Source organism: Mesoplodon densirostris, chromosome 3, assembly GCF_025265405.1.
Source record: "Mesoplodon densirostris isolate mMesDen1 chromosome 3, mMesDen1 primary haplotype, whole genome shotgun sequence".
NCBI classification, from domain to species: domain Eukaryota; kingdom Metazoa; phylum Chordata; class Mammalia; order Artiodactyla; family Ziphiidae; genus Mesoplodon; species Mesoplodon densirostris.
Window position 1 is genome coordinate 147,694,455 of NC_082663.1, and position 15,236 is coordinate 147,709,690.

Genomic DNA, 15,236 nt, shown 5'->3' on the forward strand with positions numbered 1-15,236 from the left:
ATTTATTTTATTTAAGTATAGTTGATCTACAATGTTGTGTTAATTTCTGCTGTACAGCTAAGTGATTCAGTTATGCATAAACATATATTCATTCTTTTTCAGATTCTTTTCCATTATGGTTTATCACAGGATACTGAATACAGTTCCCTGTGCTATACAGTGGGACGTTGCTGTTTATCCATCCTATATATAATACTTTACATTTGCTAATTTTAAATTCCCAATCCATCCCTCCCCCACCCCCTCCACCTTGGCAACCACAAGTCTGTTCTCTATGTCTGGGAGTCTGTTTCTGTCTTGTAGGTACGTTCATTTGTGTCATATTTTAGATTCCACATATAAGTGATATCATATGGTATTTGTCTTTCTCTTTCTGGCTTACTTCACTTAGTATAATAATCTCTAGGTCCATCCATGTTGCTGCAAATGGCATTATTTCATTTTTTAAAGTAAATTTATTTTATTTTATTTATTTTTGGCTGCGTTGTATCTTTGCTGCTGCCCACGGGCTTTCTCTAGTTGCAGCGAGCGGGGCTACTCTTTGTTGCCGTGCGGGGGCCTCTCATTGCGGTGGATTCTCTTGCGGAGCACCGACTTTAGGCGCGCGGCTTCAGTAGTTGTGGCTCGCGGGCTCTAGAGCGGAGGCTCAGTAGTTGTGGCGCATGTGCTTAGTTGCTCCGTAGCATGTGGGATCTTCCCAGACCAGGGCTCGAACCCGTGTCCCCTGCATTGGCAGGCGGATTCTTAACCACTGTGCCACCAGGGAAGTCCATCCCCCTATATTCTTTTAGATACAGATTTTGATTTAAATTGGATCTGTAAATTATTTTCTTGGAGGGGGAGGGGTGGCCCTTAGACAACACTCCGTTTTCTTATCCAGAAATAAGGCATATTTATTTATTTACTCAAGTCTTATTTTATGACCCCTTAAAAAGTACTACAGTTTTTTTAAAAATACGGGTCAGAGCTATTGCTGTTAAATTTTTTCCTCTGTATTTTATTTTATTTCACTTCGTAGATATGATGATGCTATTCTGAAAAAAAGTCTCTGTCTTATGCTGATTTTTGAAAAGGGAATGCACATACATGGTTAAAACAATCCAAACAGATAAAAAAGGATTACCAGCTCCTGTGCCTTCTTTGAGAGATATTTCCTGCGAAATCATTCACATCTGTGAATGTGTATATGCTAATTTGTGTGGCTGTAGTTTACTCCCCTTTTAAAATGCAAATGATAGCACTCCATTTACCCTATTCTTCACTTAATTCTTTTTGTGTAATACTATGTATCTTGGAGATTTTGTCATCTCTGTACCTGTGGATTTAACTCATTGTTTTCTAAAAAGGTCACAGAACCCCACAGAATATTTTTCCATTATTATATTTATGTTAGAAAACAGTTATTTTATTTTACTTTATTTTTAATCGAAGTATAGTTGATTTACAATGTTGTGTTCCTTTCTGCTGTACAGCACAGTGATTCAGTTAAACATATATATACATTCTTTTACATATTCTTTTCCATTATGGTTTATCACAGGATATTGAATATTGTTCCTTGTGCTATACAGTAGGACCTTGTTGTTTACCCATTCTATATATAATAGCTTGCATCTCCTAACTCCAAACTCCCACTCTATCCCTCCCCCTTGACAACCACATGTCTCTTCTCTATGTGAGTCTGGGAAACAGTTTTCTTTCAATTATAATTTTTATGTGTATATTTTTCCATCTAGATTTGGGTAACTGTCACTCTAAGCCAGGAGAGAAGAGTCCTGGACATTGCAACAATGAAAGGAAATGTTTCTGAGAAATAAAAATATTTTACTTGAGTTTCATCCCGTCTTTCATCTTTCTTGAAAACTACATTGGGAGGAGGCCAGGAGGCAGAAGGAGAGGCAAACACCACAGTGTTAATCCTTTTAGATTTAGTTGGCAGTACTTCCTTAATATTTTTGTCTTCTTCAGGTACAAATAGTTCGTCTCGGAAGCTTATCCATCTCCTAAGCATTTTATTTGTCAGGTCCAGTCACAATCTAAATTCTCTGAAACTGGTTAAGATGAAGCCTCAGTTTGGACAATGGCCCCAATAGCATCAGAAACCAGGAGAAGCCCAACACTCAAAAATTCCCATGGGTTGCAACTCAGCCATGCTGTACATTTCAGAAAGTGTGGTTTCAAGTGTAGGTGCAAAATGGGATCATGGAATAGGTCTGAGGATTCAAAATCCATATCCACATCTATTGATAATGGAATGTCATTCAACTATAAAAAAAGAATGAAGCACTAATCCATGCTACAATATGGATGAACCTTGAAAACTATCATGCTAAGTAGTGAAAGTCACAAGGTCACATAATATATGATCCCTCTTATAGGAAATGTCCAGGATAGGCAAATCCGTATAGACAGAAAGTAGATTAGCAGTTGCCAGGGGTTGAGGGGAGGGAGAATGAAAAGTGATTGCTTAATGGGTATGGAGTTTCTGTTCGGGGTGAAGAAAAAAAATATTTGGAACAAGGTAGTGGTAAAAGCTGCACAACATTGTACTGAATGTAACTGAATTGTACACTTTAAGATGGTTTCAATGGTAAATTCTATGTTATGTGTATTTTACCACAATAAGAAAAAGCAAATGAAAACAATAGCCCAGTGTATTTGAATAAGGGTCAGAAATGAAGACTTTACGAATAACAGAGCTATGTGGAAGTGTTGAAATAAACCCCCATGAGACCAGGATGGGCAGACATCAAGCTGTGTAAGCACAGGATGTCTGTTGTCTTATACCAATTTCACACCCTGCCTTTATATCCTCAAAGTTCCCCCAAAGGAAAAATAAAACCCAGGAAAAAATATGAGACTATTACGAGTTACTATAACTTGTCAATGCAAATCATATGTGAGTGGTATCAGAGGAGAAAGAAAAGAGAGAGAAAGAACAAGGAAAAATTGAAATATTTGAATTGATGAGGCATTTTGAGGAGACCGTAGAGGTCTCCCTGTTTCTTGGGGGGAAAATTCATTTAGGGTGATTCCAGGTTGTGCTGCAATGATTATCTTTGAGAATACTTCTTTTTACACCCATGGGAGGATATTTGTGCAGCATATAATTTCCTAGAAGTGAGGCCAGTGGGAAAAATCATCAATGCAATTTACATGTTGAAAGTCTTTGCCAAATCTCCCTGCTGCCACACCCCTTAGTTGAACTCATTTATACCAGTGTTGATGAGAATGTATTCTCACAAATCTTCACATTGTGTTGCCCGTTTTCCTGACGGTTGGCAAACTCAGTGAAAATGACATGGGCATATCTCTAACTATGAAGAAGGCTGAACATCCTTTTATATGTTTGAATACCTTTGGTATTCCTTCTTTTTTTCTTTTCAGTGGTCTGTTTCTGTGAGCTGCCTATTCATGTCCTTTTCCATTTTTATTTTGGCAAATAAGAGTTTGGGCTTTTTTTTCCTCACTGAAAAAATTAGTATTATGTATTATATATTATGTAAGATCTTATAATGCATGCCCTTTATCTGTCACTTAAGTTGCATATATTTTTCTCACTTTTAAAAATCTGACGTTCAACTTTATGCATGGATTTTTTTTTTTTACTATTCATGTAACTTATTTTTTTCATAGCCAGATTTGTTGTGTTTAGATTTTATTTTATTTTATTTATTTAAATTTTATTTTTGGCTGCGTTGGTTCTTTGCTGCTGTGCGTGGGCTTTCTCTAGTTGCGGCAAGCGGGGGCTACTCTTCATTGCAGTGTGCGGGCTTCTCATTGCAGTGGCTTCTCTTATTGTGGAGCACTGGCTCTAAGTATGCGGGCTTCAGTAGTTGCAGCACTCGAGCTCAGTAGTTGCGGTGCACAGGCTTAGTTGCTCTGTGGCATGTGGGATCTTCCCGGACCAGAGCTCGAACCCATGTCCCCTGCATTGGCAGGTGGATTTTTAACCACTGTGCCACCAGGGAAGTCCCTATTTTTAGATTTTAGATTTGGGATTTGCATCTTGCTTAAAGAGATTTTCCTTACTTTGCAATTATAAAACAAAATTTCCAAATTGCAGAGTCTTAGGGTTTCATTTTTGAATGGCTATGGAATTCATCAAATACATTTTTAGTAGCATGGCGATGTTCTTGTACCTTCTCTCCTTGGACCTACGAATACTGTGATCTTGATGACAAGACTTCCTAGCATTGAACCATCTTTGCCCTCCTGGCCCAAGGTCCACTTAATCCTGGTATAGGTGTTGTGTTCTTTCAATCTTCTGCCTGATTCTGTTGGTAAATTATCACTGCTGTGTTTTTGCACTGTTATTCACAAGTGAAATCCGTTTGCAGTTTCCCCCCCCCACTCCTAAATGTAATGTATTAAAGCAGGTTTCCATGACAACACAAGAGTCAGGATTTACATTTGGTTTCCTGCTTTAATGTAACAGAAAACTGCTAGATTGAGGGAGATTGTCCCAGAGGGACTGGCTAAAGGAAGACCCCAGCAGGGTGGTGGTGGGCCTCCCTTAGCCCTCCTTGATGGACAACAAAAGTAGAGTATTTGGTGTTTATATTCATGAAAGATGAAAAGATCTCTCTCATTACATCATGCCTTCAAAGTATGGTGTGCTTAAATATCAGACCAAAGCCAATCTAAGAAAAACAAAGCCAAACAAAAAGTCCCAAATGGTTTTTCAAAACTTTTAAAACTTTTAATTTTGACATGATGTCAGACTTCCAGAAAAGCTGCACGAATAGTACAATCAATCCTTATATGCACACTTTTAACCAGATTTACCAATTTTATCACACTTTCTATCATATCTGCTTTGTTCCATCTGTCTCATTTTTGTTTTCTGAACCATTTGAGAGTAAGTTGCAGATATTATACTCCTTAACCCCTACATACTTCATTCAGTGTGTATTTCCTAAAGCCAGGGACATTCTGTTACATCACTTCAGTACAATGATCAAAATTAATATTGATACAATACCATTGTCAAATTGACACACCCTTTTCAGTCTTCCCCAATTGCTCCAGTAATATCTTTTATTACAGAAGAAAATCCAAGAGCAACTTCGATCATTTAGTTAAGCCAGCTTTCTCCTCCATGAAGATACTATTTTTCCTTTCTTTTATTATTGACAAGCGTTCTGCAGAGAGATGCTTGCAGACCGCGGGAAATACCCTGTTACTTTTCAGACTTCCAACCATCACTTAGCATTCGTGGATGGCTCTTGCCAGAACGAATTATTTTGGAGATTAGCAAATGGTGATTTTCTACTTCCATTCTATTGATTTTAATAAAAGGCAGAGGTTGACTTTCAACTTTTAGATGATTGTATTTTTGGGGGGGGCACGGTGGTTTACAAAAGAAACAATGAGTTTTTTTCGGGAAGTGGGTGTGTCTTCATTTCCATCCAGCAAGTCACAACTACAATGATTCTCTTGACTTTATACCCAACATGGAAGTCTTGCGTCCTGAAAGATTTCCAGAGAGCATCATGTCCCCTGGAATTTCAGCAAATGCCACTGGCCTGGAATTGTTGGTGGCTTTTGGGGGCCCCTGTGGATCAGAAGGAAGCCCCTCAAAGAAGGGGAACAACATTGATCAGACCCACAATTCTTGGTACTCTGGGACGGCAGTTGCCTCTTGTCTGTTCTCCGTGGGTCCGTTCTTGCCCCATTGTCCACAGTGAGATATTATTGGAAAGAAAATCTGATTGTGTTAACCTTTCGGTGTAAACCCTCTAATGCATCCCCGTTGCTTTCAGGATAAAGGTGGTGGTGGGGACAGCCCTTCACATGGCATATCAAGATTCTACCCTGTCTAGCTCAGCTTCCCCTCTTTTCTTTCTGTGCTCCAGCTACAATGCCTGGTTCAGTTGTGAGAACACCGGCCTGTCCTCCTCTGGGCCTTTGCACATGCTGTTCCCTCTACCTGGAACACTTCCCTGCTGTTTCCTTGGGCTGGTTCCTCCTCATCCTCAGATTTCAGTCCAAAAATCACTTCTTCGGAGGATCCTTCAGTGTCTCCCCACCGCACCTTATAACACATCTGATGTATAATTAATGGCCTTCTCCCCCACTGGATTGTGAGGTCTACAAGGAAATGGATGATGTTTATTTTGCTCCCTGCAAATCCGCATTACTTACTGCGTGTTGATTCTTCCATTCAACAAATATGTATTAAGCAATGGATATGTCAGGCACCGGGTATAAAACAGTGAACAAGACGGACAAGATTTCTGCCTTCCTGGGGAGGGGCAAAGACACACAAGAACTCAGAATTTCAGGTAGGGATACTGGTGTGCTGTCAAGAACAGGGAGGGGAACAAAGGGAGGAAAGGATGGGGAGCGTTTGCAAAGTGTGGTCAGGGAAGGCTCATTGGGACAGAGAGGTGAAGCCAGACACTGGAGAGGCTGGAAGGCAGGAATAGGTTTGAATTAAAAGGACATTGGGCCCAGCTCCTGGCAAATTAATATTTGTTGAATAGAGAGAAAGAACGAATGCCCTCAGACAAGAGTTGTGCTGGGTGCTTTGTCATACTTTATTTCTCCTGCAACTCCCCAAATCTGACCTGCAGGTATTGTTTACATGCATCATACAGGTGAGGCTGATCCAGAGAGAGGACTCTGGGTCTACAGTGTTGAAAAACTACATGTGTCCACTTGTGTCATATCCAAGATCACCACCGCCTGGTTTGCACTTTTGCGAGGTTCTACACATTCTCCAAGGGGTCATTTCTCCAACTTGAACCACAGACCGCGCGGAGGGGCCCAGGCCACCAGTACATTGAACGCACGGGGCGCGCGTGCACGTGGCTGTCCCCAGGGGCCTGGCGCTGGGCGGGGGAGCACTCGGGGTAGGACAGGGCTCCCGCGAGGACCAGACTCACTGGCGGGACTGGGACGAGGGGGAGGCGAGCGCAACATTTAAGGGAGTAACAAAAAACCGAGTAACCTTGATAAACAATATTTTAATGCAATATTTTTAAAAAATCAAAATGAATTTTCCAAAGTCCCATGATGAACAAAATAGCAAAACGTTAAACACAGGATCCGTCTCGCTGGGTCGGGCATCTGGGGCGCCCCCAGACTCGGAGACGGGAGTCACGGGGCTGGAAGGGGCGCTCCGGCTGGGCAGGGATCTGTGGCGCCCCCTCGGCTAGGGCGCGCCGGGGGCCTCCAGCGCGGGGCCCAGGATAGGGACGCTGGCGGGTGGGGCGGGGCGGCGCCTCCCCCCATGCTGGTCCTCCCTCTACCCTTCTCGGGCCTCTCCCGGGCGCCGAGTCCCTTCCGAATCCGGATCCGCGCCGCCTTTTCCCGCGGCCCGCACGGGGCCCAGCTGACGGGCCGCGTTGTTTACGGGCCGAGCAGCCCTCGCTCCCGCCGCCCGCTCGCCACCCGCCTGCCCAGGTGCCCGCCCGCCTGTCCGCGCGTCCGTTTGTCCGCGCGTCCGAAGATCTGAGTCCCCGAGCGCCCGGGGCCGAGAGCCGGGAGTCAGGGGCGCAGCGCCGGGCTCGGGGCCCTGAGATCGCGGGACGGGGCCCGGGCCGCGGTGGCCCGGAGTCGGGGCCGCCTCCACCGGGCCGCGCTGCCGGATTTGCAGCGGCGGAGGCCGCGCACCCCTCCTGGGGCTGTTTCAAGGACCCTCCCGGGCGGAGGCTGCGGCCCCTGGGCCGCCCGCGTGGAAGAGAAGGACGCGCGGCCCCCAGCGCCTCTCGGGCGGCTGCTTTGGAGCATGCACCCCTCGGGCCGGCGCCGCGCGCTCTGATCCATCCGGACCCCGCGCTCCCGTAGCCATGGGCGCCGGGGGCGGGCGGGGGGCGGCGGCCGTGCCTCTGCTGGTGGCCGTTGCCGCGCTGCTGGTGGGCGCCGCGGGCCACCTGTACCCTGGAGAGGGTGAGTCTGGGGGTCCGGGAGTGGGCGGGGACCAACGCGGTGGGGAGGGACTCTTTGCCAAAATGGAACCCCTGCTGCGGACTGAGAGCCCTCCTCCGTGGGAGGGCGGGTGGCCGGGACGGTAGCTCCAGCCTCGCGGGGGGCGGGAAGCCGCTGACCTTGGCCTTTGCCCGCCTGGGCTCGCGGCTCCACGCTCCGCGTGCGGGCCCCGGGCTGGAGGAACCTTGCCCCAGTGCTCGCCCCTCCGCGGGCGCCTCCCCCGAGCGCTCCTCGGACCTGTGCCGTGCCTGGACCTCCCCGAGCCCAACTGGCTCCGGAGACGGGACACGCGTCCTGAGTCGCCTCCGAGAAGTGGGATTATTGGACACTCTCGGACAGCCAAATTCCCGAGGTACAGACGGTTTGGAGCCAGAGTCGAGGGTGACGGACTGGGGAGGGCGTCCCTTGGGGGTCCCTGCTGGTAGGTGACGCTGCCCGAGGCGGGCAACTGTAGAATCCCACCCCCCCACCCCTTCCTCGTATCTAGACCCATGGCTACCCCGACTTCAGGTTTATGTTTACACTCTTGGGTTCTCTTTCCAGATATCGGGCGGCAAACTCTAGCGCCTTGGCAACAGCGCAGTTGTAGTAGCAGAGGTAGTGTCGGCTTTAATGATTATTGTAGTTAGTGTCACCAAATGCCACGAGCTGGTCGGTCTTATCTCTCTGGACCTTTTTTTTTTTTTTTTTTTTGAGATTTTTTTGATGTGCACCATTTTGAAGTCTGTATTGAATTTGTTACAATGTTGCTTCTGTTTCACGTTTTGGTTTTTTGGCCGCTAGGCATATGGGATATTAGCTCCCCGACCAGGGATCGGACCCGCACCCCCTGCATTGGAAGGGGAAGTCTTAACCACTGGAGCGCCAGGGAAGTCCCTCTTTTTGGACCTTTGCGGCGGCCTCTCGAGGCTGATACCGTTGTTGGTCCATTTTGTAGGGAGTAAACTGAGGCTCGGGAAGGACACATAACTCACTTGCCCCAAAGTCAGTGCCAGAGGGGAAAAACGAACCTCTCCAGTGGTGCCAGGGCCCAAGGCTCTGGACTGCTGCCCACGGCCCATGTCCCCCTAATAACCTCCCTCCTCTGCCGTTTTACCTGTCAGCTCCGGGAGGTCTCTAACCTGTGGTCATTCCAGACCCCAAAGCCTCCCTCCTGAGTGTCCCTGTGCTGGCAGCCACCAGAGGCAAATCCCAGCATCCTTCTTGGGCTTGACAGCAGGTCTTCCTGGCTGCAGGTCAAGGACGGAAGAATCGTTTAAGAGAATATAGCTGAGGTTTCCCACCATGATGGCTGAGGCCCTGCCTTCAAAATATCTGTTGGGTTACTTCTTCAGATTTCGCCATAAAAGGAGATCAGTCATGATGAGAAAGGGGTCAAGGAGGGAAGAAACCAAAGCTCCTGAGTTCCCTGACGGTGAGCCAGGGGTGTGAGAAAGCACACGCAGGCTCTGGAGTTGACAAACCGGGTTTGCTGAGCACCTTTGCCAGTTAGGCACTGTCTCCAAGCTCCCTGGTATGCAGTGGGTGCTCCATGAAGGAAGGGTGGCAGTTGGTTTAGGGTCTTGTTAAAAAAAGTCCGAGACCAGTTGTTCGGCTTTGCATATGTGTGTGCGTGCTCACCCCTGTATGTTTCCTTGCTTCTCTGTTCCTGGTAGCTTTGGTAATTAATGGTGGATTTGTGCCTGGGCTTTCAGGGGTCCGTAGATGGATTTTCCGCTTCTTACTTGTTTACAGTTTCTATAAGGGCAGAGGTTTATGTTTCTTTCGTTCACCGCTACATTTCCAGAGCCTAGAGCAGTCCCTGGCACCTAGTAGGTATTTGATAAATATTTGTTCTTGATTCAACTCCTATCCTTCCTGTCCTCCCCAGGAGTCCAAGTCACAGCTGCTTTATTCTCCAAATAACTCCTAAATTATGAGAATATAAGCAAACACTCAGCGGGTGCTGTTCTATACACTTTGCATAGGTAATCTCAGTTAATCCTACCACAGTGCTCGGAGGTAAGGTTTATTGTCCTTTTGGAAGGTGAGGAACTTTGACGAGATGGCAGAGCTGAGATTAGAACCCCAGTCTGTTAATAAAAGGTTTCTTAATAAAAGGTTCTTCTTTGGAGTCTGAGCCTCCCCACCCCTGTGGTAAAGGTTAACAAAATACTACTGAATAGATGACATGTGATGCCCTTTGAAGGTTTGGGGAGGGGCGTGAAACTTTACAGATGGCTTGTCTCCAGCAGCAACCGATATGGCATTTTGGCTGGGGTGACGGTGGGGTAGAGGGAAATCAATGGGATTTTTAAGGACTGAGGACTCAGATGTCACATGGTATGTGCCATCCCACTTCGTCCCCCCATGGAGTCTCTGTGGCTTGGCTGAACTGGGCAATGGCTTTCCCCTCCATTTCTCCTCGGGTTGATCCCGCTCTGGCCCGAGATGACCCGGGGCATTGCAAAGTCAGAGAATGAAGGCGAAGTGGGGTTAATTACAGTGAAAACCCACAGAGTTTCGGCGGGGGTGGAGGGATGGGCAGTGAGTTGTTTAGTTGAGGTGTGAGATGTTGCTTTCAGATCTCACCGGATGTTTCTCCTGTGTATTCTCTTGTGTGCTCCGGGACCCTTAGAGCAGAACTTCCGCTCGCCGGGTCACCTCCCCGGGGTTCTTCCCAGTCTTTGCTTCCCTCCTGGTGACCCACCCCTCGCCCCTGCCCCACTTACTCATAGAGGTCTTTGGGGTGAGCCCCCTGGGGTCCCCACCTCACTCCACTCCATCGTTGACTTCCTTTCTTTCTTTCTTTTTTTTTTTTTTTTTTTTTGCGGTACACGGGCCTCTCACTGTTATGGCCTCTCCCGTTGCGGAGCACAGGCTCCGGACGCGCAGGCTCAGCGGCCATGGCTCACGGGCCCAGCCTCTCCGCGGCATGTGGGATCTTCCCGGACTGGGGCACGAACCCGTGTCCCCTGCATCGGCAGGCAGACTCTCAACCACTGCGCCACCAGGCAAACCCGACTTCCTTTCTTTTTTGATTAGAGCAGAACCTCTCGACTTCTGTGCTCTCGACACATGGGGTTGGATAGTTCTTGGTTGCAGGGGGCTGTCCTGTGTATTTTAAGATGTTGAGCACCATTCCTCATCTCTAGACGCCAGTAGTAATTCCCCTCTCCAAGTCATGGCCACCAGAAGTGTCTCCAGACATTACCAACTTTCCTGAGTTGAGAATCACTGCATTTGGGGAGATACCTTTTTCCTTCTCTAGGACACTTACCCACCTGGGTCCCCTGCTCTCTCCCCTCTGTTTGTTCAGGGATCTCCATCCACCCAGGAGCCTTTCTGTTTTCAGCCTATAAACACTCAATACTCCCCTGGGCCCCATTACTCACCACTTACCTCTCGCCTTCCCCTGCCGAGCCTCCCCTCCAACGGGTCCCCACCGCCCTTGCTCTCTCACCTTTCCCCCACTGCTCTGCCCACGGCATCTGGCTTGTGTCTCCATCGCTTTGCCCATGGCTCTAGAGAAGGTCATCCCTCACCTCCCAATTGTAGCCTCACCCCAGTTGACTTCTCTGGGTTTTGCCTCCTCCTGGAAGGCACGGTCTCCTGGTGAGTTTTCACCTGTGTCTGACTTCTCCCGTCCTCTTTCTTCCTTTCCTCTGCTCCTTTCCTGGACCAAGGTATTAGGCCCTTCTTCACAGAGGGCCATTCCCTACTCTTGACTCTCTCTGTCTCACTCAGTTTTTAATTTATATGTGGTCAAAGCCTTTATCTAGAACAGGGGCCAAATCCTGCCCACCCGCACCAGTTTTTTTTGTAAATAAAGTTTTACTGGCACGCAGCCATGCCCATTCATTCATGCATCATCTGTAGCTGCTTTTGTGCTCTAAAGGCAGAGTTGAATAGTTGTGATCGCGTGGCTCCCAACAATATTTACACTTGGGCCCTTTCCAGAGTTTGCCAACTCCTGATTTAGAACAAACTCCTTGAGGATCATGATGACATACCTCATAGCTTGTGTGGTCCCTGATACAACTTTGAATGAATCAAGTTAAATGAAACGCCCAGGGATGCTGTGTTTTCCCCTTTACAGAGCAAGCTGTATTAAAGAAATTTATACCTTTTGCTGTGCTGAGTGTATGGGTTCCGATGGTGAGAAAATAACAGTGATGTTCCCTCCTTGTGTGTGTGTTTGTGTGTGTGTGTGCGATCTTTGGCTTTATTTGTTTAAACAGTCTTCTTGGCATTGAATGAGGATTCCGTGCTCTTGGCCCTGTCTCTAGTACCAAAAGAAAGTGGTATCTGCTATGAGATGTTCTCTTGAGAACCCCCCTTATGTTAATTTCTATTAGGAACACATCCGGGTGGCTTGGGTTATGTTTTGCAAATTAAAAACCATATTTATGGGACTTCCCTGGTGGTCCAGTGGTTAAGACTTCCCCTTCCAATGCAGGGCATGCGGGTTCGATCCCTGGTAGGGGAGCTAAGGTCCCACATGCCTCCCGGCCAAAAAACCAAAACATAAAACAGAAGCAATATTGTAAAAAATCCAGTAAAGGCTTTAAAAATGGTCCATGTAAAAAAAAAATCTTAAAAAAGCCGTATTTATGATTTTCAAATTAAAATAATAACAGGTAGTGCATTCTCATTGCAAAAAAAAATTATGAAAGTATTGAGAGGAAAAAACCAGTGTCCCCCTTTGTCCCTAAAACCATTGCATTTCTGTCTTGGGAAATGACTACGCTATCAGTTTGGTGTGTATCTTTATTTATTTATTAAAAAAACTTTTTAACATAAGTGTACTGGCCAATGAATTATTTTTCCTTTTTTTTTAAAGTTTATTTTTTCTTGTGTGACTTTAAAAAAAATAAATTTGTTTATTTTTATTTTATTTATTTTTGGCTGTGTTGGGTCTTTGTTGCTGTGCACAGGCTTTCTCTAGTTGCAGACAGCGGGGGCTACTCTTTGTCGCAGTGCGCGGGCCTCTCATTGCGGTGGTTTCTTTTGTTGTGGAGCACGGGCTCCAGGCATGCGAGCTTCAGTAGTTGTGGCACGTGGACTCAGTAGTTGTGGCACGTGGGCTCGGTAGTTGTGGCTCTCAGGCTCTAGAGTGCAGGCTCAGTAGTTGTGGTGCATGGGTTTAGTTGCTCCGCGGCATGTGGGATCTTCCCGGACCAGGGCTCGAACCCGTGTCCCCTGTATTGGCAGGCGGATTCTTAACCACTGTGCCAACCAGGGAAGCCTGGTGCGTATCTTTAAACATTTTTATTTTTAAAATGGTCATACATTAAAACTGACTTCTTTTTTTGGTGCACAGTTTTTGCATTTTAGCCCCCGCATAGAGTTGTGTGGCTGTCCCCACAGTCGGGATACAGAAGTGTCCCATCCATCACCACCCAGACTCCTTCCGGCCATCCCTTTATCGTTCTGCCATCCCTACCTCAAACCCCTGGCAATACTGATCCTTCTCCATCCCTATAGTTTTCTCTAGACTTTAAAAAGTATCTTATGTTTGTCTTTCTCTTTCTGACTTACTTCACTAACTATGACAATCTGTAGATCCATCCATGTCGCTGCAAATGGCATTATTTTGTTCTTTTTTATGGCTGAATAATATTCCATTGTATATATGTACAACATCTTTATTCGTTCCTCTGTCGATGGACATTTAGGTTGCTTCCATGTCCTGGCTATTGTAAATAGTGTTGCAGTGAACATTGGGGTACATGTATCTTTTCAAATTATGGTTTTCTCCGGATATGTGCCCAGGAGTAGGATTGGTGGATCATATGGTAGCTCTATTTTTAGTTTTCCAAGAAACCTCCATACTGTTCTCCATAGTGGCTGTACCAATTTACATTCCCACCAACAGTGTAGGAGGGTTCCTTTTTCTCCATACCCTCTCCAGCATTTATTGTTTGTATATTTTTTGATGATGACCATTTAAGTGGTGTGAGGTGATACCTCTAAAAAAAATGGTACAAATGAACCTATTTACAAAACAGAAATAGAGTCCCAGATGCAGAAAACAAACTTACGGTTACCAAGGCAGAAGGAGGGGAGGGATAAATTGGGATTGACATGTACACACTACTATATATAAAATAAATAGCTAAGAATAACTTCCTGTATAGCACAGGGAACTTTACTCAGTACTCTGTAATGACCTGTATGGGAACAGAATCTAAAAAAGAGTGGATATATGTATATGTATAACCAATTCATTTTGCTGTACGGCAGAAATTAACACAATACTGTAAATCAACTATACGCCAGTAAAAATTAACTTAAAATATTTTAAAAGTATCTTATAATTGGACCAATATTCTTAAAATTGAAAACCTAAGTACTCATAAGATTCTCATTATTCCTGGATTCCATATTTGTGAATTCCCCTATTCACTAAAATTTACTTGTAACTCCAAAATAAATAGCGCTTTAATGGTTATTCCTGGACATACACCAAGTGGCAAAAAATTGGAATCATCTGACATGCATGTTCCAGCTCAGATCAAACAAGGTGACATCTTGCCTTCCTGTTGCATCTCTCCTCTTGTGAATTCATAAATCCCCAAGGATTAAAACAAATGTCCTTTAAAAATTTTTTTAATTGAAGTATAGTTGGTTTACAATTTTGTGTTAGTTTTTGGTGTACAGCAAAGTAATTCAGTTATACATATGTGTATATATTCTTTTTCAGATTCTTTTCCATTATAGATTATTGCAAGGTATTGAATATAGTTCCCTGAGCTATACAGTAGGTCCCTGTTGTTTGTGTATTTTATATACAATAGTGTGTGTATCTGTTAATCCCAAACTCTTAATTTATCCCACCCCCTTCCCTTTGGTAATCATAACTTTGTTTTTGATGTCTGTGAGTCTGTTTCTGTTTTGTATATAAGTTCATTTGTATCATTTTTAAAGATTCCACATATACGTGATATCACATGATATTTGTCTTTGTCTGACTTACTTCACTTAGTATGATAATCTGTAGGTGCATCCATGTTTCTGCAAATGGCATTATTTCATTCTTTTTTTTTTATGGCTGAGTAATATATTCCATTGTGTATAAGCACCACATGTTCTTTATCCATTCATCTGTCGATGGACATTTAGGTTGTTTCCATGTCTTGGCTACTGTAAATAGTGCTGCAGTGAACATTGGGGTGCATTTATCTTTTTGAATTAGAGTTTTCTCCAGGTATATGCCCAGGAGTGGGATTGCTGGGTCATATGGTAACTCTATTTTTAGTTTTTTAAGGAACCTCCACACTGTTTTCCATAATGGCTGCACCAATTTACATTCCCACCAA

At 45.3% G+C, this 15,236-nt stretch overlaps 1 protein-coding gene across 4 annotated transcripts in view; it reads left to right on the forward strand.

Annotated features, from left to right (window-relative positions):
* The first annotated feature begins 7,336 nt into the window (after window positions 1-7,336).
* Window positions 7,337-15,236, forward strand: part of INSR (insulin receptor) — a 131,100-nt gene continuing 123,200 nt past the window's right edge. For all 4 annotated transcript variants that reach the window (XM_060094283.1, XM_060094285.1, XM_060094286.1 and 1 more), the window contains exon 1: window positions 7,337-7,896. In XM_060094283.1, the coding sequence (XP_059950266.1) occupies window positions 7,797-7,896 (100 nt within the window). In that variant the 5' untranslated portion in view covers window positions 7,337-7,796. The remainder of the gene's footprint in view (window positions 7,897-15,236) is intronic.